The sequence below is a fragment of the Musca vetustissima genome, unplaced genomic scaffold (genome assembly GCF_032173495.1).
Source record: "Musca vetustissima isolate MV318-11 ecotype Yass unplaced genomic scaffold, APGP_CSIRO_Mvet_v1 utg9941, whole genome shotgun sequence".
Taxonomy (NCBI): domain Eukaryota; kingdom Metazoa; phylum Arthropoda; class Insecta; order Diptera; family Muscidae; genus Musca; species Musca vetustissima.
In genome coordinates this window covers 130,319-155,260 of record NW_026879332.1, presented here as the reverse complement: position 1 = coordinate 155,260, position 24,942 = coordinate 130,319, and the positions used below count along the sequence as shown (strand labels likewise).

At 32.7% G+C, this 24,942-nt stretch overlaps 1 protein-coding gene and 1 non-coding gene across 2 annotated transcripts; both read left to right on the top strand.

Moving 5' to 3' along the window:
* The first annotated feature begins 241 nt into the window (after window positions 1-241).
* On the top strand, window positions 242-312 carry Trnag-gcc (transfer RNA glycine (anticodon GCC)). Its single transcript has one exon. It is a non-coding gene; the product is annotated as a tRNA-Gly (tRNA).
* A 2,276-nt stretch (window positions 313-2,588) lies between these two features.
* On the top strand, window positions 2,589-24,514 carry LOC133324159 (uncharacterized). Its single transcript, XM_061533042.1, has 2 exons — window positions 2,589-2,894; window positions 24,335-24,514. Exons 1-2 carry the CDS (start codon window positions 2,589-2,591, stop codon window positions 24,512-24,514), a joined length of 486 nt encoding a protein of 161 aa, XP_061389026.1.
* Window positions 24,515-24,942: the final 428 nt, after the last annotated feature.

The window sequence follows — 24,942 nt, the reverse complement described above, 5'->3', positions numbered from 1 at the left end:
TAGATAATTTGTTGCAATTTCAAATGTTATTGCCATATTAAATACATTGTTGTATTGGAATTAGATAGATTTGAGAGTTTAAAGTATTTAAAAAAATTTGGAATTATGTAATGTTTTCTATATGTATGTATGCTTCAGTTGATACAAATTTCAAAAAAAAAAAAAATGGTCAGATAATTTTGATTTTCTTGAATTAAAAAAAAAAATTCTTAGAATTTATTGCCCTTGGTAACTTTATCACGCATCGGTGGTTCAGTGGTAGAATGCTCGCCTGCCACGCGGGCGGCCCGGGTTCGATTCCCGGCCGATGCAATCTAATATTTTTGAATTGTTTCTGAATGCGTAATGATTATGGCTCTGATAGCCCTTGGAAAATTATTGCTGGTCCAAAAACAATATTCTTCAAAATCCAACCTCATATCTCCGCTGTTACTTGGTTCTAGAAATCCTACTATTTCTTTTTTAAATTCCACAGCCCGTAAAATCTACTGATCTTAAATAAATCATGCAAACTCCATGAAAAAATACCAACCCATATTCTTGAAAATCGAGGTCCATGAAAAATGTTCTTTAAGCAAACCACACTTAGAAGACCTAGTCCTTGAAAAAATTGTCGTCATACAATCCTCTTAGTCATTGGAAACACTTTAATTGAAGTTATTTTTAAATCCTCGGAGTCCTTGAAAATATTCTTTATAAAATCAAAACCGAGACGACTCTTAGTCCATGAAAAATATTTTTTAAAGAATTCAATATTAAAAGACTTATAGGACTGTTAGTCCTTCAAAAAAATTATGCTTTCAGGGACTCTGTTGGTCCCTGAAAAATATTTTTTAAAAATCCCAGCTTATGGCTCAGTTGGTCACTGAAAAATTATTCTTTAAAAATTCACTCTTATTGGCCTCCCGATCCTTGAAAAAGTATTCTTTAAAAATTCACTCTTATTGGTCTCCCGATCCTTGAAAAAGTATTCTTTAAAAATTCACGCTTATTGGTCTTGTGGTCCTTGAAAAAATATTAATTAAAAATCCACTCTTATTGGCCTTGTGATCCTTGAAACAATATTCGTTAAAAATCCTATTTTATAGCTCAGTTGGTCCTTGAAAAAACATTCTTTAAAAATCCACCCTTATGGGTCTTATGGTTCTTGAAAAAATATTCTTAAAAAATCCACGCTTATTGGTCTTCTGGTTCTTGAAAAAATATTCTTTAAAAATCCACGCTTATTGGTCTTGTGGTCCTTGAAAAAATATTCTTAAAAAATCCACTCTTATTGGTCTTGTGGTCCTTGAAAAAATATTCTTAAAAAATCCACGCTTATTGGTCTTCTGCTTCTTGAAAAAATATTCTTTAAAAATCCACGCTTATTGGTCTTCTGGTCCTTTAAAAAATATTCTTTAAAAATCCACGCTTATGGCTCTGTTGGTCCTTGAAAAAGATTCTTTAAAAATCCACGCTTTTTAGTATTCTGGTTCCTGAAATAATATTCTTTGCATTCTTTAAAATTCCACGCACATTTGAGTGCTGGTCCTCGAAAAAATATTATTTAAGAATCCATGCCTATTTAACTTGCCATGTCTATTCTTTAAAAATCCATGCCTACTTAACTTCTGGCCGCCGAAAAAATATTCTTTAAAAATCCACGCCTATGGTTCTTGAAAAATATTCTTTAAACGTCCAAGCTTATTTAACTCCTAGTTCTTGAAAAAAATATTCTTTATAAATCCACGTCTATTTAACTCAAGGTCCTTGAAAAAAATATTATTTAAAAATCCTCGCCTGTACAACTCAAGGTTCTTGAAAACTCGCTGGTCTTTGAAAAATATTCTTTTTTTATGGTCCTTAACAAAATATTATTTTAAAATCCACACATATTAGTTCCTGGTCTTTAAAAAAAATCCAATTTTGAGGCTCTATTGATTTGAATGCCAGCTCCTTCCCTGAGCTGGCATTCAATTATGTCACACAAATTTTTGCTACATATTTTCCAGTTTGGCCCAAAAAATCTGAAAGGTTTTACCTAAAATTTTTGCAGAAACCTCAGACCTACTTCAGCTCTGGAGATCTTCATCTGTTGTTGCTGTTATGTTGGTCCAGTGTAATGTAATGCGACCCTTTAAAAAACAACTAAACTTATATTTTTTTCGGACATTACGAAATCAAACATTTTTTTAACAATGTGTTTTCATGTTGTTATTGTTATTGTTTTTTTTTTGCTGTGTGCACTTAATAATGATTGCGAACCAATTTCTTTTTGCATTTTTTGTCTGTCTTGCAGTTATCTGTTGCATGTTGCCTTGTTGTTTTTTGTGGTCACGACACAACAACCTAAATATCCAACAAAGCCAACAAGTTGAAGCAGCTGGACAACGGGAATAACAACAAAAACACAACACCACCACCAGAAACCCATCAACCTTTAACAACTCCTGTAGTAGTTCATCTGATTTGCAGTTAAACTACAAATACCCTCCACCTCCAAAAATAAAAGTGAAACTTTATTTAACAACAAAAACAACAGCTAACAACAATAAAAAAGAGTCAATTGTAAAAAACCCGTAAATTTTTGTAAACCGGAAACGTACAAAATGCATTTCAACAAACGTGCCAGCAACGAAAGTCTTTTGACCGCCAGCAGCACCTCATCATCATCCGAAGCAGTGTCGCCATCAGCTTTACGGTTGTCTTCTTTATCATCGACATCCAAAACAACAACATCATCATCGGCAGCAGCAACGTCACCCAGTTCGCATGCTGGCGTCCGTTTGGGCCTGTGGTGTTTCCTTCTGTTGGCTGTGGTTTTAATGGCTCAACAACAACCTTGCGAAGGCCGTTATTTACCCACAAGGTCACGAGGTGATGATTTGGATAAACTGCGTGAGTTAATGTTGCAGGTGAGTGAAAATAATAACAACGTGTAAAATATATATACATATATACATACAAATATACGAACGCACACCCATTGCAAAACAGTTGTAATGTTAATGACAATGTTGACTTCCCAGGAATCCGGTTGAAGTCTCTTGTTTTTTGAAGAATTGTAGTGGAGTATGGATGCTGTAACAGAGCAACAGGTTGAGGAATGTGAAAACGTAAAAAATGTCTCTTTTTGGTTTTAATAGTTTTTGATTTGGAAATAGCAAAAGGATGTTTTGAATCCAATAAATACCAATACCATGAGACTAAAAATATTATTTCATGGATCCACGTGAGCTCGGATTTTTAAACTATATTTTTTGAGAAATAATTAGCTTTCATTTTGGTTAAAAACAATTCTTCAAGGATCAATATGGGCATGAATTAAAAATAATTTTCTTCGATCAAAATTAAGTGCGAATTGTTTTTGATTTTTTTCATGGGACGACAAATAAATATTTTGTCAAGGGTCATCATGGGCGTGTATTTGTTAAATATATTGCTTTAAGGACCATTAAAGCTTGATTTTTAAAAAATATTTCTTAAGTGACGTGGATTTTTAAAGAAAATTTTTTCAAGGACCAGTAGTTAAATAGGCGTGGACTTTTTAATGAATATTTTTTCAAGGACTAGGAGTTAAATAGGCTTGGACTTTTCAAAGAATATTTTTTCAAGGACCAGTAGTTAAATAGGCGTGGATTTTAATAGAATATTTTTTTTAAAGGACCAGTAGTTAAATAGGCGTGGATTTTAATAGAATATTTTTTCGAGGACCAACAGTTAAATAGGCGTGGATTTTTAAGGAATATTTTTTCAAGGACCACAAGTTAAATAGGCGTGGATTTTTATAGAATAATTTTTCAAGGACCAGACGTTAAATAGGCGTGGACTTTTTAAAGAATATTTTTTCAAGGACCAGTAGTTAAATAGGCGTGGATTATTAAAGAATATTTTTTCAAGGACCAGTAGTTAAATAGGCGTGGATTATTAAAGAATATTTTTTCAAGGACCAGTAGTTAAATAGGCGTGGATTATTGAAGAATATTTTTTCAAGGACCAGTAGTTAAATAGGCGTGGATTATTAAAGAATATTTTTTCAAGGACCAGTAGTTAAATAGGCGTGGATTATTAAAGAATATTTTTTCAAGGACCAGTAGTTAAATAGGCGTGGATTATTAAAGAATATTTTTTCAAGGACCAGTAGTTAAATAGGCGTGGACTTTTTAAAGAATATTTTTTCAAGGACCAGTAGTTAAATAGGCGTGGACTTTTTAAAGAATATTTTTTCAAGGACCAGTAGTTAAATAGGCGTGGACTTTTTAAAGAATATTTTTTCAAGGGCCAGTAGTTAAATAGGCGTGGACTTTTTAAAGAATATTTTTTCAAGGACCAGTAGTTAAATAGGCGTGGACTTATTAAAGAATATTTTTTCAAGGACCAGTAGTTAAAAGACCGTGAATTTTCATTTCAATAATATTTTCTGGAAACCAAGAAAAAATATTTTTAAATCGTATTTCTTTGGGACCGAGGCGGCTATGGATGTGGTTGTTAGAATACTTTAAAGAACCATTAGATCTAGTGGCAAATATTTTAAAAATATTCTGTTGAGGAAACCGTAAACTTCTTTTAATTTGTTTTCATTTCCCTAAAATTATCTTTATTTATTTTCTTCCTCATTTAAAAATAACAAAAACTCGGCTCACACAAAAGAAACAAAAAATGAAATTAATATTTCATAATTACATGGTGTGAAAACGAAAGTGATATGCCAACATTCAGAAATGTTCGCATATCATTTGTAAAAATCAATTAGTTAAGCTTTAAAATTGTTGTCGTTTTTTTTTTGTTATTAATGAGCGCATATATATTAAAAAATTAAATTTACTTACCAGCTGATAATTATTGAATGAATTCATATTGTCGTTTGTTAAATTATGACGACAATTTGCATTCGGATACCTGTTGAGAATATAAAACAAAAAATACATTTATTTCTCATTATAATTTATGCATTTTGAATGTGAATAATTTATGAATTTTTTATTAGAATTGGCTTTTTTCCTTAATGGTCAATTTGAACATAACTTAATGTATTAATCAATAGAGATTGTGGTTTTAAGATGAGATAATCTGTAAATGTACTAGTAGTAGAAACAATGAATAGCGCCAATATTTAAATATTATGATTGCTAATCGATTTGGAAACAACAATTTATTAGCTTAGATATTACGTGGACATAGTGAAGAGGTTTTGCGTGAGGAGGTTTGCGAATTTTATAAAAACGTTAATAATGGTTCCGATTTAAGGAATATTTTTTAAGGACCATTATAACCAAAATCATTAGAATATTTTTTAAAGAATATTTATACAAGACCTTCAAAAAAGGTGTGGATTTTAAAAATATATATTTTCAAGCTTTAACTCTATACAATATGCGTAGATTTGTAAAAGAATATTTTTTAAGAACCATTATCAAAACTTTTAAAAGCATAATCATGGATTTTCCAAAAATATGTTTTCATGGATCACCACAGGAAAAGTCTTGGACTTTTATAGAATATATTTTTAAAGACTAGCAGATCAATAAACTTGGAGTTTTAAAGAATAATTTTTAAAGGACCAGCTGACAATATGAGTGGATTTTTGTAGAATATATTTTAATCCACAGTAAATCCATAAGTTTGCATTTTTGCAGTGATGATTTCATAAGAATAATATTCGAAGGACGTGGCGGAAAAATATTAATATAATTATCCAGCCCTACACAACTATTGTGTAAGGGTATTATAGTTTATACTTACTTTTTAGTATACGGGTTTTCATATCTTGACTAGCTGTGAAAAATTGCACATGTGTGTGTTCGTCCGTCTGTCCATTATGATTTGTAAACACGATATAGTCCACATTTAGGCACCAACGAAATTGTGCATATAGGACGGGTTCTGGCCAAAGAAGACTCCTATTATTGTTGTTATAGATCGGTTAAAATTTAGTGGATGAAATTAATAAAAAAAATGTTTGTCTGTTTTTCGGGCTTCTCTAAAGGATACAATAATGGCCCGAATATCCCAAATTTTCACTAGGAATGGAATCCGGCTAAAGAATAAGCATGACTGTTTTGATGAAGGTAGATCAATATTAAACGGGTCAAATGGACATAGACTTTTGTGTGAAAAATGACAAAATTTGTATTCCGAGGCGTATATATTTACTCTTGAAGAACATGGACCCGAGAAGTTGATAGTATATCCAAGAGGAGTGGTGGACCTCTTAGTTGATACCAAATGTCGCGCTGATTGCTTTGAAAATTTACATTAAGTTACATTATGGTCAACGACGACGACTATAATTTTCGGTGATGTTGAGATGACATTTAGAGGGTGCAATATTCTGAGGGTCAAATCAACCAAAAAGGGGAAAAAATTGTAAAGTATGCAGGTTTAGAAAGTGGAGCTCTTGACCTATAATCGGTCAAGAGGATGCTAATATTGCGAAATATTGCTCTGAATATAGAACCGCAGAATGTTAGATTTTCGTGGTAGTTGTGTAGGGTATCATATGGTCGGCCCCGTTTGACTTACTACTCCGATCACTGGTTTTGGAATACTTTGTCAAGGGCCATTGTAATCATAAGCGCGGATTGTGAAATAATATATTTATAGGTTCATCACAATACTAAACCTGACTTTTTAAGAACCCACAGATGCTTATACATATATTCAAAAAAGTGTTTTTCAAGCTTCACATTTACGTAGAATTTTTAAAGGAAATTTTTTCCAGACTCACATAAGCTAGCAGAATAATTAGCGTTGGTGTTTTAAGCAATTTTTTTTAAATCAATTGAAACCAATTTTTTTTAAAAACCAAATTCAATATTAAATATCTTCCAAGGCCTACAGAAGTGTAGATTTTGAAGCAAATAGTTTCGAAGCAAAACGAACGTACCATGTTTATTTCTCAAGGTCCACGAAAGCTGTGAGGGGCCATCCTCAAAAAAGTTGTTGGGTAAATTATATACATATGTAGGTCAGTCTACTGCAAATCTCAAAAAAATCGACCGAGATCCCTTAAAGTATATATTTTAATCATCATAAAATTCTAAAAGTTTTAACCACATCCGTCAGTCTGTCTCTCTATGAATATCACTATAGAGATCACAATATTTAAGATACATTATGATATTTAATATTGAAAATCGGTCCATATTTTGATATGATCCCCATATCGCATTATTTTCAATATTTTGAAGATTTGAGCCGCAAATTTTAAACCGAAGGAGCTGAATTTGACTTTCCTTTTCTTTGGCGGAGAAAATATTTTTTTTCAAAAAAAAGTTCAGGTCATGTAGGCATAGCCTCAACATAAAGGTCCCGTCCCAATTTAGTTATTTTTATGGCAATATGCCCTCATTTTTTGTATTTTGATGGTTTTATTATAAAAATTGTCATTAAAAGTATAATTTTTTCATGTTCGTCATACACAGGTTTCGTTCCACTGTCGATATTTTTAAGGTTATTGTCGCATTTTCCCACCAAAGAGTGTTCAATTTAATATTTCGAGTGATTTGAGGCTGACACACTTCTTTGCAAGAAAAAATCAATATAGTTTCGTGTTTTGACGGTATTTTAAGGTTATAGTCCCATCATTCCAACAATTTGGTTTTTCGGGTTCTATGCATAAAATAATTAAAATAGACTGGTCCATTTAATGTAGATTTAGATTCATTTCCAAGTAAAGTATCTGTAATTAGGCATTTTATCCATATAACTAACCGATTTGAGGTATTTGGCAATAAATTAGTTAGTTGTTAAACCTAAATAAATATTTTTACTTACTATTCACTAAACTATCGCATTTTTGTAAAGTGAATGTTGTTAGCACAATTATAATTTCGGCAACTAGTCCTCCTCGACTTAATTTCGATGATAATCAAATCTACGCAAAATCTACATTCACCAAAAAATTCTTGCAAATGTAATTTGGCTATTTTTTCTGCCATTAAAGCCAAAATGCGTACGACAAATGTTACGATATTATCATCACCATGTGTAGCCTCGTCGATGTTTGGTTTAAATGATTTTTAAAAATAGACATCTTCAATTGTGGAGCAACACTTACCACCAATAATGATGATATCGGTCGTTCGATGGTGATTTTTAACAAGTTAAACTGCATTTTTTTTATAAAAAACATTTGGTTGAAAATAAAATCGAATGGTTTTAAAAAAATAAGCGAAAATTATGCGATTACGAAAAAGAACAGGAATGCGAATTGTGGTCATCATTGTGAATAAATGAGCGAACGTTCGAACGATGAATGGATGGCTGCAACACCATATTTCTTTATGCAATCGATGAACAACAACAATAACGACAACGTCGTGCAACAACGCACAGAATTGACAACGATGCAACATTGTGGTCAACCAGCATCATCATAGCACAACAATAATAACAACAACTACCACGAAAACAACAACAAATTAAAAGCAATTTAGTGGTTCATCATTAAAAAAAATAAAAACAACAAACACAAAAAAGCGTCTTTAAAATGCCAACTCGCACCACATTATTCAAAACCATTTTTATTTTTAATTCAAAAACACGCACCATTCTTAATGGACAAACGATTTTGATTTTCTTCTTCTGTCGGAGACACTCTGATGCAACCCCTGGCGGCACTCAGTTCTTCAGCAGAGTGAGGATGCTGCCACAATGTTCCAAGTGTGCAATGCGTAATAATGACAGATAATGACTAAAATCTTGGCAATCCTGCATCAAAATTGAGACAAAGAGTCTGCATTAATCATGGAACCAGTCGTTTTTAGTTATCGGCGAATGCGTGCGAATGGATGAAGATGCGGACAGGTTACGTCGAAGCGAATAAATTTAATGATTATTGTAAAAAATTGGAAAATTGATTTTTGTTTCAATATGATTTTTTTCTTTTGTGGTGTTGGTAAAGAAATTCGATATCATTATAAATTATATGCAATTTTGTTGGCGTTGAAAGTTCAGAAGGTGAAGGCAATTTTAAATTTAGGAAGGTGTCCCCCTAAATTGTAAAAATAAATTATTAAACTGTAATAAATACGCATTACGTCAGAATTATTTGGAAAGTTGTAAAGGGATATGCAAATGTAACAACATAACCTCAGTTGAGTTGGATGAAAACTTAGAATTACAAAGGCTCCTAGGATCTCGAAAATACCGAAAAAGACGCGGTAAAAATATGTGTTAAATATTGGTCCTAGACCCACCTTTAAGTATACCGATCGTCATATCTTGACTAGATGAGTCGATCTAGACATGTGTGTCTGTCCGTCTGTCCATTATAATTTGTAAACATGATACAGGCCACAGATATGGACCAACCGTGACGAAATTTTTCATGTAGGATGGGTTCTGGCCAATAAAGGCCATGATATTTAGGGATTTTAATAAACCGAAAACTTTATTTTGGCGGATTTTCTAGTCGCTCTATAGACCAGGGGATCTCACCAAATACTTAGAACGGCTGTTTTAATGATGATCGGCCAATATTCCGAGGGTAAAATCAACCTACACCTATAGTGACCACCTTGGAATATTAGAAAGTGGAACTGTTGACCTATAATCGGTAAAGAGCGTGCAAATATTGCGAAGTATTGCCTAGTCTCAGAATATAGAACCCCAGAAAGATAATTACTATGTGGTACTATATTATATTATTTAGGAGGACGGATGGATTTGGAATTTTTTGCTTATTTGTACGAAAAGTACTAAATCTTACTTTAATTGGTACAATTTGGATTTGGGTGAATCGATGGAGGTAGGTTAAGATTACTGTTGGGTATGTATGTGGTTTTAGAAATTTTTACTTACGGTTACTAAATTTGGTAAAATTAAAATTTTGAGTGAACCGCCAGTGCTGGATTTCTGAAATTTGGAGGTAGGATCACTGTTGGAGTGTAGGGATATTTAGGAAGTTTTGGAAATTAGTACTTATCTGCACTAAATTTTGTACAATTTGAATTTTGGTCGAGCTGATAGAGTTGGAATCGTGTAATTTGGAATTAGAAACATTGTTGGGTTGGTTTTCGTAGGTTGTTTTGGAAATTCATACTTATCTCTACTAAATGGAACTAAATTTGGTACAAATTGGATTATGATGAACTGATAGAGCTGGAATCCTAACATTTTGAGTTAGGATCACTGATGGGGTGTACAACTGGAGTTTCGGAATTTTGTACTAAATTTGGAATTTGGACTTAGGACCATTGTAGGATCGGGGTTTGTAGGAAGTTTTGGAAACTCGTTCTAATCTGTACTAAATTGTGTCAACATGAATTTTGAAATATGGAATTAGTAGTAGGATTGGGGTGTGTAGGAATTTTTGGAATTTCGTACTAATATACTCTAAATGGTACTAAATTTGGTAAAAAAAATTTTTGATCATTGTAGGATTGGGGTATGTATGAAAATTTTAGAAATTCGTACTTATCTCTACTAAATGGTACTAAATTTGGTACAATTTGAATAATGTGTGAACGGATAGAGCTGAAATCGTGGTGAAGCGATCGGGTTGAAATCTTCTATTGGAGTTATATCAATGCTTACTATATGGCAATAAATTTGGTAACATTAAGATGGAGCTCAAATCATAAAATTTGGAATTAGTTTTGAAACTAATTACTACAATAGTACGAAGGGTAATAAATGATACCAAATTTAGTGTAGAGCTAGATTTCTGTTGTGGTTAGAGATGGTGTGTAGTGATAAGATATGCAGGTAGTTTTGCAAATACGTTCTATAAGTAAACAACTTGACTAAATGGTACTAAAATTTTAATTATGGTCAGTATTGGTGTGTAAATTGGTTAGCTCTTCCGACATTTGCAGTGAAAAACAAAATAATATATTTCGACATGTTTAAATAATTCCCACATTCTTTAACGAAGTACCTGGTTATGTCTTAAATATTTATCGTCATTTTAGCAGACCGGCGGGGCTGTAACTCTTTCTTGGAACGGACCTATATGGAGGCGATATTTACATCTGAAACTTTTGATACGCTGTGCAAAATGTTGTGTCGAACGCACAAACTTTGGGTCTTAGGTGCACAAGTGTAAGGAAAGTAGTTCATGGTCCTATACATAGTATGGTACAAGTTATCTCTGTAATATGTATCAAATAGAGATCTGTATTTTTTCGAGACTTTTAGATACCATAGTTATAAGCTATAAGTCGTAAAAAAAGAGTGTATAATCTTTAATAAAAATGCTGTAAAATTTGTAATAATGATGATATTTGGATCAAATTTTGGTGAATCATTCTTGAGGTATTTTAACCCATAATTCAAGAAAAAAATTATGATTATATATATATATGTATGTATAAAATATAGCGCCGTATTTCATTTAAAAATGGTAAATGTATATAAAGTTACAAGCCTATGAAGCCACTCAATCTATGTATGTTTTTTGTTCATTTTTGGTAATTTCTCCATTTGCCAATTTGTGGTAGCTAACCTTTGTCGTAAAAGAAAGCCGCTAAAGACTTCCTCATTCATCGATTTTTGTTAACATATTTCAACGAAAGGCAATTAAAACTAAACTAAGTACTCATTTAAATATAGATTAGAGACATGATTAATGATGCCTTCAACTGTCAAACAACAACAATAAACTGTATTGTGTAACAGTATTTTATGTTTTACAACAAAAAAACATCATCGATGTGAAAAAGTAGTTGACCGGCAAAAAATGCTGTTGCTTAAGCTTTGGAACATTCGAACAACATTAATGACATATTGACATATATTTAACACTCTCTCTTCTTAATATATATGTACACCTGTGTGTCTGTAAATAAATTAATAAATAGTGGTCACAAACTGTTTTTAAATGACATCAATATGTCAATAACTTGTTTAGATATGTTTTCATGGATTTTATTGCGTTTTTTGTTTGCTCTCAACATATTGGGATGTAGTATGGAATATGTGTGTAGTTTGAAATCGATTCTCATACATGTTGTTTCATTGATTCAAATAGGGTGTAACTATTTGTACTATTTGATAGATTACATTTTTAATAATTTTGATTTAAAAAATAATTAGTGTGGATGGAGAAGTCTATTTAGATTTTATTGTAAATTTTAGGACTTTTCGAGTTCCAACTCACAGAATTCTATTTATAAAAATCTTAAAGTAATAAAATAAAAATAATAATGAAATATGATAAGCAGTAGATGTAGTGTATTCCATAGTCCGCATCACCGACTGTATACTTTGTATCAAGTTTTTTTATGCGAAATTGATACTCTCAGGTGTTTAAATAATCTTTAAGCTGACACTTGTTGAAGCTGGCTGTAGTTATTGTTTCGATTGCACAACATTATGAAATCTTAAATAAAAATCCAAATATGTTGAAGAATTTGATTGACATTTTTTGGGTAATGTCTTTAAGAGGAATTGAAATTTAACGGGGTACATATCATATATACATATATGATGATACTGAAGATGTATGTATTTTAGGCGATAACCACAAGTTGATGAACTAATATTTCAGCAGAGGCTTAAATAGCTAATATGAATAATTTGATCTAGACAAAAAATCGTGTTGGATCGAAGTTGGTACATGGTTAATTCTGGTAACAACTTGAATTAATATTTTTGCTCAACAATTAAAAACATTGAGGACATTTGAAATTGTATTTATATGAAAATCGCATTTTTCATCCACAAATCACTAGGATGCCGAATATTAGTTTTGCAACATTTTCATAGAGGCAGTATAGTATTTTAATCTAGACAAGGACCTCCAACATAACGAAACTGGTCAGGACATTACTTGGTTTAAATGGAAATAATTATACAGAAATCATTGTCATGTTGTCAGGGTATTATAGCTATGTGCAGCCCCAAGAGTTTGTAACGCCGTGAAATATTAGTCCTAGACCACCCTTAAGTATACCGATCGTCATATCCCAGCTAGCTGAGTCGACCTAGGCATGTGTGTCGGTACGCCCGTCTGTCCATTATAATTTGTAAACACGATGCAGTCCACAGTTATGGACCAATTTTGGCCAAAGAAGACCCTTATTGTTTTTGATAAGCATCCGACAATATTTACGGATGAAATGGATTAAAACCAATATTTTTGTCTAGTTTTCTGGCCACAATTATGATACGACCACCACGAAATTTTACACCAGAAAGGAAATATGTCCAAAGAATAAGCATTTACTCCCGAATGACATAGACCCGGAAAGTTGATAGTATATCCGAGAAGAGAAATTGATACCAAGTATATTGTTGTATGTACTCGGTTGTGGGAGTTAAACGTAAAGGTGTCTATGTATTATGATATTGTTTAGTATTACTATTAACCCACTAGAAGGCGGAAATGTCGCGCTGATCGCTTTGAAATTGTACATAAAGTTCCGGTTGTAGTCAAGGACGACGTCTATAATTTTTGGTGATGTAAAAATGATATTTAGATTGTGCATTGAATTAATTTTTGTCAGATTTTACAGTCACTCTAGAGGCCATTATTATAAGCAGAGCATCACATACAAGAATACATCAAGCAAATTTTATGGACTACGAAAAAAATTTGGACATGGGAGCTTTGTACCATTGTATGATAATTTTTGGTACAATAATTTGATGCCATACGAGAAACATAACATCAAATTAGAGCCATTTCAAATAAAAAAAAAATGGTTAAAGATCTAAAAGTACCTAATAATGAGGGTGACATTATACTCTACTCTACTCTATTCCATCCAAAATATCAAATTAAAGCCAATTTGGTTAAAACAAGCTTAAAACACGAATCTCCCTCAAAAAACACTCTAAAACAATAAAAAAATTAAACTGAAAAAATGTTTTTTTTTTCAAAAATCTACGCTTGAGGCAGTGATAGTCCTTCTAAAAATATTTTTCAATAAGGATGGGTTGTCCTGCCAAACATACTTTTAAAAATCAAATCCAAAAAGCTTATAAAAATATATTTAAACAAGTAAAAAAATGTCAGTCGATGTCACGCAAAGATCTATACTCCAAGCCTATGGTTTGCGGAGGTGCGGAATTACACATAAGTGTTATTATTCGGTTTATGTTTTTATTATTGATGTGTCGGATTTAATGTTTTTCAGATCGGTTATTCAATTCGCTTTTAAATTTGCAAGTTTATAAAATATTCTCCCTTTGTGGGTAAGGTACAAAATTAAGTGGACCAATTAGTCCCATATTCGGAATTGATATAGGCTTGGTAAAGATAATAGGTTGTATAAAGTTTGGTTAAAACTCCGGCATTCCATTCGCTAATGTTGGATTTATGAATATTGAAAATTTGGAATACTTTTTTGGGGGGAGATACCGGAAGGAGTGGACCGAAGTTGAACTAAGTCTGGAATAAATATTGTGATGTGTAAAGTTTGGGTGAAATCGATTACTCCCATCGAGAGTTATCGTGCGCACCAGCCGGACAGACAGACAGTCAGACGTACATTTGTAAATCGACTAATAATTGTCTGAAACTGTTTTGTTCTAATGAAACTTGGGGTCTAAATCCAATATTTCGATAAGGCACAATTTTTGCTGTATCAAAGTGTATATACCCTCATTAGCAAAAAGTGTTTTAAGATAAACACGCATAATTTTGTTATTAATCTTCTCCTATATACTGATAGTAAAAAAGACAAAAAATATATTTAAAAATCCACATTTAAAGTCCTGATAGACCTTACAAAATTATTTAAAAAAAATGCTCATATATCTTAATATATTTCAAAAAATTCGACCCGGCATCTTTAGTTCCTAATTCGGTATATTGGTTTTCGCCAGAAAAAATATAATCTTATTTTTTAAGTATGCAAAATAATCATTATCACAATTTCAACTCAGTATTTATTTAATTCGGTCCCGGTTAGTATATACTTAATCGTAATTTACTTCTTTTTCAAAAAAGAGGTTATTATTTTTTATAGTTTTTTTTATTTATTTTTAAATTACAACACTTTTAGTACTAAGGTCATAGGGTTTATATGCTGAGGTCATGCGTAAACAACTCAAACACACACACAAAAATTAATGTGTCAAATTTATGACAATAGGTCAAACATTATTTCCATTACACATACACAAAGCAAACCCTTCACCAAGCAAAGAGATTCTTCATTTAATATAATGCTCGCTATGGCATGGAGGATGAAGTTAGCCATACAATTCTTAAGGTCAAGTGTATGACCTGGATTTTTGCCAAACACGCCAACAAACTTTTGAAAAATTATTACACCTACGGAATGCTGCCCTTTTTGGATAAACAGCAACAACTGCAAAAAATAGTTAAAAACAAACAACAGCAACAACTATAACTCTTTTGTTTGCATTTTGACGCAAAGAAAACCCCCCAACAGCCAGAGATATCAACTGACGACGACCATTTGTCTGTCGGCACTTGGTCGGTGGTGGCTGGCTGACTAGCTCAGTGGTGTCTAAGCAAATGAAAAACCATGAATCCATCAAAACTGTTAGTACATCGCTGCGTACATAGGAGTATATTTACAATTAATGCGAATGTTTGTTTAGATGATGGGGCGGGCTATTGCGGGATGATAAACTACTTTAATGTCCAAACATAAATTAGACCATAAAATTTTAGTTTAACAAGAAATTGCTGACTTGGCCAGAAATGCGAACCATAACGTTTTAAGTACGTTATGGCCAGAAGAGAGACAGAGAGTCAGTTGGTCGTACTGTCATTTATCAATTAAAACTTTGCGGAATTTGTTAGTTATACAAGAAGAGTTTTGTTGGAGAGTAAGTTAGTCAAGACGAAAATGTCTACTTAATGGTGAGAAAAATTAATTAGGTACTTGATTCAGTTGTAATTAAAATTAAAAAAAATAATTATGTGGCTTTGGTCACAACAAGTCGTAATAAACCGCAGAGCAGTATAATTATCACCCCATATCAAATGTTGTACGGCAGTCATTCATTATCACACTTTATGTAAAGTTACAATATTATGACCTTATTGTTGAAATGTGTATCTAAAGAAGTTGTAAATGTAGGACACTCATCACAATATCATCAAATTGAAATATGGGCTACTTGGTCAATACAAACATGATATAGAAGAAAAATAGGTCCTCAAAAAAAAAAGTAGGACTCAGTTATCTCTTGAGTAAATATTTAAAAAATCCAGGTCTAAGGCTTTGCCCCAAGGTCTTAGGAAGTGTCAAAAACTATTTTAAAAAAATATAAGATAGGTGCACCGATGGTCCACGAAAAAATTAAATAAAATAAAAGTCCTTGAAGACATTCATTTCCAAGGTCGAAGTGTAAAAAACAATTCTCAAAAAAAATATAAGATAGGCGCATCGATGGTCCCCGAAAAATTATATAAAATAGAAGTCCTTGAATACATTCACTTTTAAGGCTCAGATAAAGGCTTGGATAAGGCTTCATCCTGGGTCTAATTCCGAGATCAAGGCGATGGTCCTCGAAAAATAAAATAAAACTAGGAAGGAGAGAAGTAAAATCGGACGGGCCGACTATATAATACCCTTCATCACTTTGGGTATATTCAACAGATGGGATCCTAACAGCCGTCGCATTTTTGAAGGACCATTAACATGAAATTAAACATGTCATTCTGCAACCTATACTAAATTTTGGTCAGATGTAGAGTTGCTTCTTACAATGGGACAAAATTATGTAAATAAATTCAAAGCAAAATATCGAAATCTAAACCGATTTATAAATCAAAATTTCGGGCAAATCGAAGGATATATAGGGACTTTGGTGGACTATTTGCCTAAAATCGGACGAAAATATATATGGGAGCTATATTTAAATCTGAACCGATTATCACGACATTTAGCACACATCGTTCTAGACTTAATTCAGTAAGCTGTGCCCTAATTTCGTGCAAATCGAAGGATATATAGAGACTTTGGTGCACTATTTACCAAAAATCGGACGAAAATATATATGGAAGCTATATCTATATCTGAGCCGATTTTCAGGAAATTTAACTCACGTCGTTCTAGGCTTAATTCAGAATGCTATGCCAAATTTCGTGGATATCGAAGGATATATAGGGACTATGGTGCACCATTTACATAAAATCGGACGAAAATATATATGGGAGCTAAATCTAAATCTGAACCGATTTTCACGAAATTCAACACACATCATTCTAGACTTAATTCAGTACGCTATTTGGTGCACCATGTACATAAAATCGGACGAAAATATATATGGGAGCTATATCTAAATCTGAACCGATTTTCACGAAATTTAACACACATCGTTCTAGATTTAATTCAGTACGCAGTGACAAATTTCGTGTAAATCGAAGGATATATAGGGACTTTGGTGCACTACTTACCTAAAATCGGACGAAAATATGTATGTGAGCCATATCTAAATCTGAACCGATTTTCAGGAAATTTAACACACGTCGTTCTAGATTTAATTCAGAATGCTATGGCAAATTTCGTAGAAATCGAAGGATATATAGGAACTATGGTGCACCATTTACATAAAATCGGACGAAAATATATATGGGAGCTACATCTAAATCTGAACCCAATTTTTTCCCCAATTTCAATAGGGTTCGTCCTTAGGCCAAACAAGTGAACTGTGCCAAATTTCATCCAAATCGGATCCCAAATGCGACCTGTACTTTGTTAACAAAAATACATGGACCATGTGTCTATCTCGTTCCCTTTTGCTGTTACAAACATATGCACAAAAACATAATACCCTGTACCACTTGCGCCTAAGGATCAAATGACCCTGGAAAATTTTTGAAATAGTCACTTTCTATCCTTGAAACAAAATCCACTTCTGAGGCTCAGATGAGAAATAATAAATACCAAAGGCTTAGATACAGTCCTTAGAAATAACATGAATAATCAACGTCTATGGCTCTCATAGTCCTTAACGAAATACATTTGAATAATACACGCCTAAAGGTCGGATATTGCTTGAAAATAAATATTTAATGATCCACTCCTAACGATCAGATAGCCTTTAAACAATATTTAAAAAGCAAGTGTAAGGCTTAGATATCCCTTGAATAAAATATTTTAAAAAATCACGCCTAAGGATCCTAGAGAAAATATTAAAAAATGAACGCTTAAGGCTCAGACAGTCCTTAAAAAATTGAAAAAGGGTCAAAAGCCTTAGCATTTACAAATTCTACGATTGAAACCTTTGAAAAAAAATTATGAATCTTGCGATAATGTTAAAAAAAATCAATGCCTAAAGTCTCAGATATTGCTTGAAAAATATTTAAAAATCCATGCCATAGGCTTAGATTTTCTTGAGAAAAATATTTCAGAATACCACACTTAAGGCTCGTGAAAGATATTTATAAATACAAGCCAAAGGCTCTTGCAACAATATTTAAAAAATCCTGCTAATGGTTCAGAGATTGCTAAAAAATATTTAAAATAGTGGACCTGAAATATAAATAACAACCCGTGAACAATGGGAACTAGTATTACATACCAATCTAATGTATTTACTTCAAGGTCTTATAATGAATATTGCTGGAATTATTACAAAAATATTTTCATCTCGTTTTGTGTAATAATTGCCATTACCCAGGGGCAACCAAATTCGCACTTACAGCCTACCACAAAACACATTAAGATTGTGTGGCGCTAACACTTATTCTTCTGCTAAGTCCATTTAGCCAAAATAAGTGCAAAAAAACTAACTTTAAATAATAACCCAAAAATAATTACCCACAAAAACCCCAACTACTACAACAACAATTTTGAGCTATAAAATAAATCCACTTGAAATAATTAACGCATAACAAGCTTTTAATGGCACTTTTATGCAAGAAGCCACTTACAATATTACCGCTCATATAATTTTTTAGCCCGTAGCTCGCAGATCGTTTAGATCAACGATAAGTAGTTAACGATTTAATGATCGACCATTAACAATTATTGCTGAGATGTGGCGAATTGAAATAGTTTTGGTTATTGTTTATTTCGTTATATACGAAAACATAAAAATAGTTTTGCGGTGTTTTAATTAATGGATTGGCTTCTGTTACATTCTATACTCGAAATACGATCCCAAAATAATTCTCCTCAAAGTCATATGCTTAAAAAAATACACGCTTAGTTAATAGGCATATTTATATTTGAAAAAAAAAATTAAAACATTCCATCCACGTTTTTTTCCAAAAATCGCAAAAGCACCCATAGGCCTCGAAACAATATTTAAAAAATCATTTCTAGGGTTCTGAAATCTTTCAAATATATAAGACGAAGGCAGGGGAGGTCCAAGAATTGTTTTTAATTCCACAAATATTTGTATTAAATTCGCACTTAGGGCTCTGAAAATTTATCATAAACAAAAATATCCCCGAAAAAAGATTCTTACATTCAGACTGTAATATGCCTCCAAAAATCATCTTCTGAAATCGTTAAGAAAAATTAAGAAGAAAAAGGCCCTGGTGGTATTTGACAAATATTTCCTTTTTATACCCACAGCTTTATGGCTAAAAAGGGGTATATATATTTTCATACGGAAACAATGTGCCTAATCGAAATGCTAACCCACGTTTTATTGGACCAAATCCGTTGCAGATAAATTTGGAGTCGATTTACAAATATTCGTCCATCTGTTTGTCTGACAGGTTAGTGTGCACGATAACTCTCGAAGGCAGTAACCGATTTTAACCAAACGTTGCACATCATAATATTACGTCTAAACGTAGTTTAAGTCCGAAGACGGGGATTATATATCCACTCCTTCCGGTACTACCGACACAAAATGTTGAACATTTTGCGGAAGTTAATTTTGTAATCGTCGGACGGGGCCGGCCATACGATACCCTACACAACTACAACGGAACTCCAACTTTGTGCGACTGTTTATTCCGAGCCTGGGCAATATTTCGTAATATTTGCACCCTTTTGCCCGATTAGAGGTCAACATCACCTCTTCCCTACACTGACATATTTTCCGAATATTACTAATATTCTGTACAGCCCTTCTAATTACTTGTCCAGATACCCTTCACAGTGGGTTAGATGGACTCGAAAAACACAAAAAAAAATAATTTTCGGTCCACTTCATCTCTAAATTATTATCTGATCACCGAATATTTCAAAGGGATCAGCGCTATATTTCCGCCCTCTAGTGTGGTAATGGGTTACTAACTACGCGAGTACATACGATAATATATACTATAAATTTTTGTGTATATGTCCCTCAAGAGTAAATATGAATATATCCCGGGAAAACAAATTTTGTAATTTTTCACACAGAAGTCAGGGTTTATTTGACCCGCTAAACATTGACCAATCTGTATCAAAACAGGCGTACTTATTCTTTGGTCCGCTCCTCTTCTCCATGTAAAATTTCGCGAGGTTCGGGCCATAATTGCGGCCTCTGGAGCGACCAGAAAACCCGTCAAAAAGAAAGTATTTAGTCGATTTCACCCCCCTAAATATTAACCGATCTTTAACAAAAACAATAGGGGTCTTCACTGACCAGAACCCATCCTACATGAATTTCGTGAAGATTTATCCATAACTGCTTGTATCTTGTTTACAAATTATAATGAACAGACGGACGGAAGGACACACATGTCTAGATCGTCTCAGCTAGTCGAGATATGACGATCGGTATACTTAAAGGTAAGTCTAGGACCAATATTTCGCGGCGTTACAAACTCTTGGGGCTGCACAAGGCTATAATACCCTGACAACATAGTTGTGTAGGGTATAAAAACCCTAGCTCAGGGCACGGATGTGTCTCGAAGACAGTTCTTAACAAACAAATCAAAAACAATAAAAAAAACTTAGAAAATGTAAGATGGTCCAAGCTTACTGCTCTTTTAAAAAATATTATTTAAAAAATCGAAATTATGCTGGGATGGCCCATGAAAAAAATATTCTTTGAAAAAATCGAAATTATGCTCGGATGGTCCATGAAAAAATATTATTTAAAAAATCCACAAAAATCCGAGATTTGTCTCGGATGGTGTTCTTTAAAAAAAATAGTTATTAAAAAATCCACGCCTATAATGGTTTAAAAAATATATTCTTTAAAAAATCCATGCCTATAATGGTTCTTAAAAAATATTCTTTAAAAAATCCATGTTTATAGTGGTCCTTGAAAAAATATTCTTTAAAAAAATCCATGTTTATAGTGGTCCTAGAAAAAATATTCTTTAAAAAATCCACGCTTGTAGGGTCCTTGAAAAAATATCCTTTAAAAAATCAGTCGTTGAAAAGATATTCCCTAAAAGAACCACGCTTATAAGGGTTCTGCTCTTTGAAAGCAATCGATTATATTCTTAGCTGAGTTTAGAGCTCAGATGGTCCTTGAACAAATTTTCCTTAAAAAAATTCACGCTTATTGGGGTCCTTGAAAAAATATTCTTTATACAATTTAAGCTTATAGAGGTCATTGAAAAAATATTCTGTACGAAATCCACGCTTATATGGGTCCTTGAAAGAATATCCTTTAAAACTACACCTATGGCTCTGTGAGTTCTTGAAAAATATCCGCATTAGTAATTTATTCTATTCGTCGCCTCTGTGCCACTTTCCCCTAATCTCTAATTTATGTTAATCTTAAAGCTGCTGTTGCATGAAATCTACCCAGACAAATATCGTACATGGATCGCTGGGAAATATTATCTTGATAATAAATATCATTATTGTATTTTTGGATCTAATGTGTTTTTGGGTTTATGGAAAATAGAAGCAAAATGTTGTAATTTATTTTCCATACATTAATGTGCATTATTATGATGTTATGGTATTAATTTGTTGTATATGGAAAATATGTAAATAGCAACTAAGGGAAGGATACCACATAAGTATGTGCAAACAATTTCAATTTTTTGCTGATTTTGATATCAACTTGCCTACATAATTGTAATGACAATGCCTCCGAGAATGGAATTGTTTTGTTTTTGGGATTCAGATATCAACTCGACACTATTGTAAATGTAAATTTTTGGGAATAACCACACTTGTAATTATTTTATTTTCATAACATCTGAAATGTGTTTATTAATTATTTCAAAGTATATTTTTTGGTATACCTTCCCCGAACACTAATCCATGACGAAATTTTCATATTTTGTAAACACCTTTTGTTATATGGAAAATTTTACAAATTTGCTACTTAAACCCAACCTGAAGAAGACGAATAAGAGGAGATAAATAATCGCTACCCACTTGTACTACTTACCATTACACTTAGTTATCATGTGATTAACATAATCACTAACAAAGAGTTTGTCGTTTTTTTGTTTTTCTTTAAAAAACATTGGAATGTACTCCACTAGCCATGGTGGTGATGATGATGAAGATGATTTGATGGCTTGGGATTTTCATATCTTCACAGCAAAAAGAGGAAAGTGTGTAAACCTAATATTTATTTAGCATGGCATTTGAGATAACTTCACGTTACTTTTTTTCTACGTCTTCGTCTTCTCAAGTTGGGCTTGCCACACATTTGGGTTGTTCCTCTTACACGAAAAAAAACTATACATGCAAAAACTGTGAAATATTTAGTGTCTATGAAGAAAAAAATAGAAAAACATATTGTAAAGTAATTGCAACATGCGAGCAGGCATCTCAACATTAAAAACAATTCACTTCCATCTTCATCCACAAATCCCAAATACTGCAAAGAACCCAAGTGAAACAATACGCAACAGTTAACAATAACAGCAAGTCAGCCAGACCAGACCAGGCCAACCAGGCTAGCTAGTCAGTCAAGTGGCTTAAGAAAATGAAAATAGATTTTCAAGAAAAAAAAAACCGAAACTTAATTAACATACACACATTTGTCTGGCATTTCGAAATCTATTTGAAATTGAAACTAAGCCAGCTTTGGATGGTTGGTTGGATGGTGCATCCATCCATCCATTCAACCTCTGAATTGGCGCAGTGGCACTGGAATTATGAAAATTGAAAAAAAACCAAAACTTCCCACATAATAATTTGTAGCTAATTAACACTTTTAGAGATTAACACCAACTATGGCGAAAAAAGACACACACATACAGAAATATTGCAGTGAAACACCCTACACAGAGGATCCTTAGTACCTTCAGGAAACTGCAGTTACTGATGAGGAATTTTTTCTATGGAAAAAAGAGCCCTTAGAGTATTGAGGATTTTTTCTATAGAAAAAAGAGTCCTCAGTTGTACTGAGGAATTTTTTTCTATAGAAAAAAGAGTCCTCAGTTGTACTGAGGAATTTTTTTCTATAGAAAATAGAGTCCTCAGTGGTACTGAGGAATTTTTTTCTATAGAAAAAAGAGTCCTCAGTGGTACTGAGGAATTTTTTTCTATAGAAAAAAGAGTCCTCAGTGATACTGAGGAATTTTTTTCTATAGAAAAAAGAGTCCTCAGTGATACTGAGGAATTTTTTTCTATAGAAAAAAGAGTCCTCAGTGATACTGAGGAATTTTTTTCTATAGAAAAAAAGAGTCCTCAGTGATACTGAGGAATTTTTTTCTATAGAAAAAAGAGTCCTCAGTGATACTGAGGAATTTTTTTCTATAGAAAAAAGAGTCCTCAGTGATACTGAGGAATTTTTTTCTATAGAAAAAAGAGTCCTCAGTGATACTGAGGAATTTTTTTCTATAGAAAAAAGAGTCCTCAGTGATACTGAGGAATTTTTTTCTATAGAAAAAAGAGTCCTCAGTGGTACTGAGGAATTTTTTTCTATAGAAAAAAGAGTCCTCAGTGGTAATGAGGAATTTTTTTCTATAGAAAAAAGAGTCCTCAGAGGTACTGAGGAATTTTTTTCTATAGAAAAAAGAGTCCTCAGTGGAATTTTTTTCTATAGAAAAAAGAGTCCTCAGTGGAATTTTTTTCTATAGAAAAAAGAGTCCTCAGTGGTACTGAGGATTTTTTTTCTATAGAAAAAAGAGGACTCTTTTTTCTATATAGTGGTACTGAGGAATTTTTTTTTATAGAAAAAAGAGTCCTCAGTGGTACTGAGGAATTTTTTTCTATAGAAAAAAGAGTCCTCAGTGGTACTGAGGAGTTTTTTTTCTATAGAAAAAAGAGTCCTCAGTGGTACTGAGGAGTTTTTTTTCTATAGAAAAAAGAGTCCTCAGTGGTACTGAGGATTTTTTTTCTATAGAAAAAAGAGTCCTCAGTGATACTGAGGATTTTTTTTCTATAGAAAAAAGAGTCCTCAGTGATACTGAGGAATTTTTTCTATAGAAAAAAGAGTCCTCAGTGATACTGAGGAATTTTTTTCTATAGAAAAAAGAGTCCTCAGTGATACTGAGGAATTTTTTTCTATAGAAAAATTACTTTTTTCGAAAAAATTATCATTACTATAAGGACTAATTTTTCTATATATTCCACAGTTCTTTAAGTTCCCCATTGTTTTATTTATCCATTTGCAGATTTTGGAATCCAGCAATGAAGACCAGCGACCACCAAATGAGGCAAACGGCAACACCATGTCGGCACAACGTGCTAATTGGCTCAACAAGTTGAGTGGCGGCGGTGGTGGACCTTTGGATGGTTTGGATGCCCGGAAATATGCTCCCCATGGTGTTTATGATAATGGACGTTACTATTAGATTAGGCGACTCCCGTAGAAGCTAACTCTTAACACCTGTATAACAATAACAACAACACCTATAAACCTTCTCGAAAAAAAAAACAGACAAATTAACGAAAATCAAACCAAAAGAAATAATGACAACAACAACTGTTACAGAAAACCCTTCGGTAGTAAATCGATCTCTCCTCCCCCCAAGTGTTGTGCATGAATTATGAATTTTACATTACGTCCAAAAGAAAAACAAAAACCTTGCTCAATTTTATGTAAATTAAAAGAACATGTTCCTATATCCCCCAACCTAAATTGATGTCCTCTCCTTGCATATTAAAAAATATATATTTACTCACTTATTTTGGCAGCTATTGTTGTTAGTTAATTTAATATTTTATAACAATTAATTGTTTGTATCAGTGTAAATTGTTGATTGATTTCTCCCATCCACCG

Coding starts and splice junctions, on each gene's coding strand:
- LOC133324159 (XM_061533042.1), top strand. CDS start 2,589: ATGCATTTCAACAAACGTGCCAGCAACGAAAGTCTTTTGACCGCCAGC. Junction 2,895..24,334: donor TGCGTGAGTTAATGTTGCAG/GTGAGTGAAAAT, acceptor ATCCATTTGCAG/ATTTTGGAATCCAGCAATGA.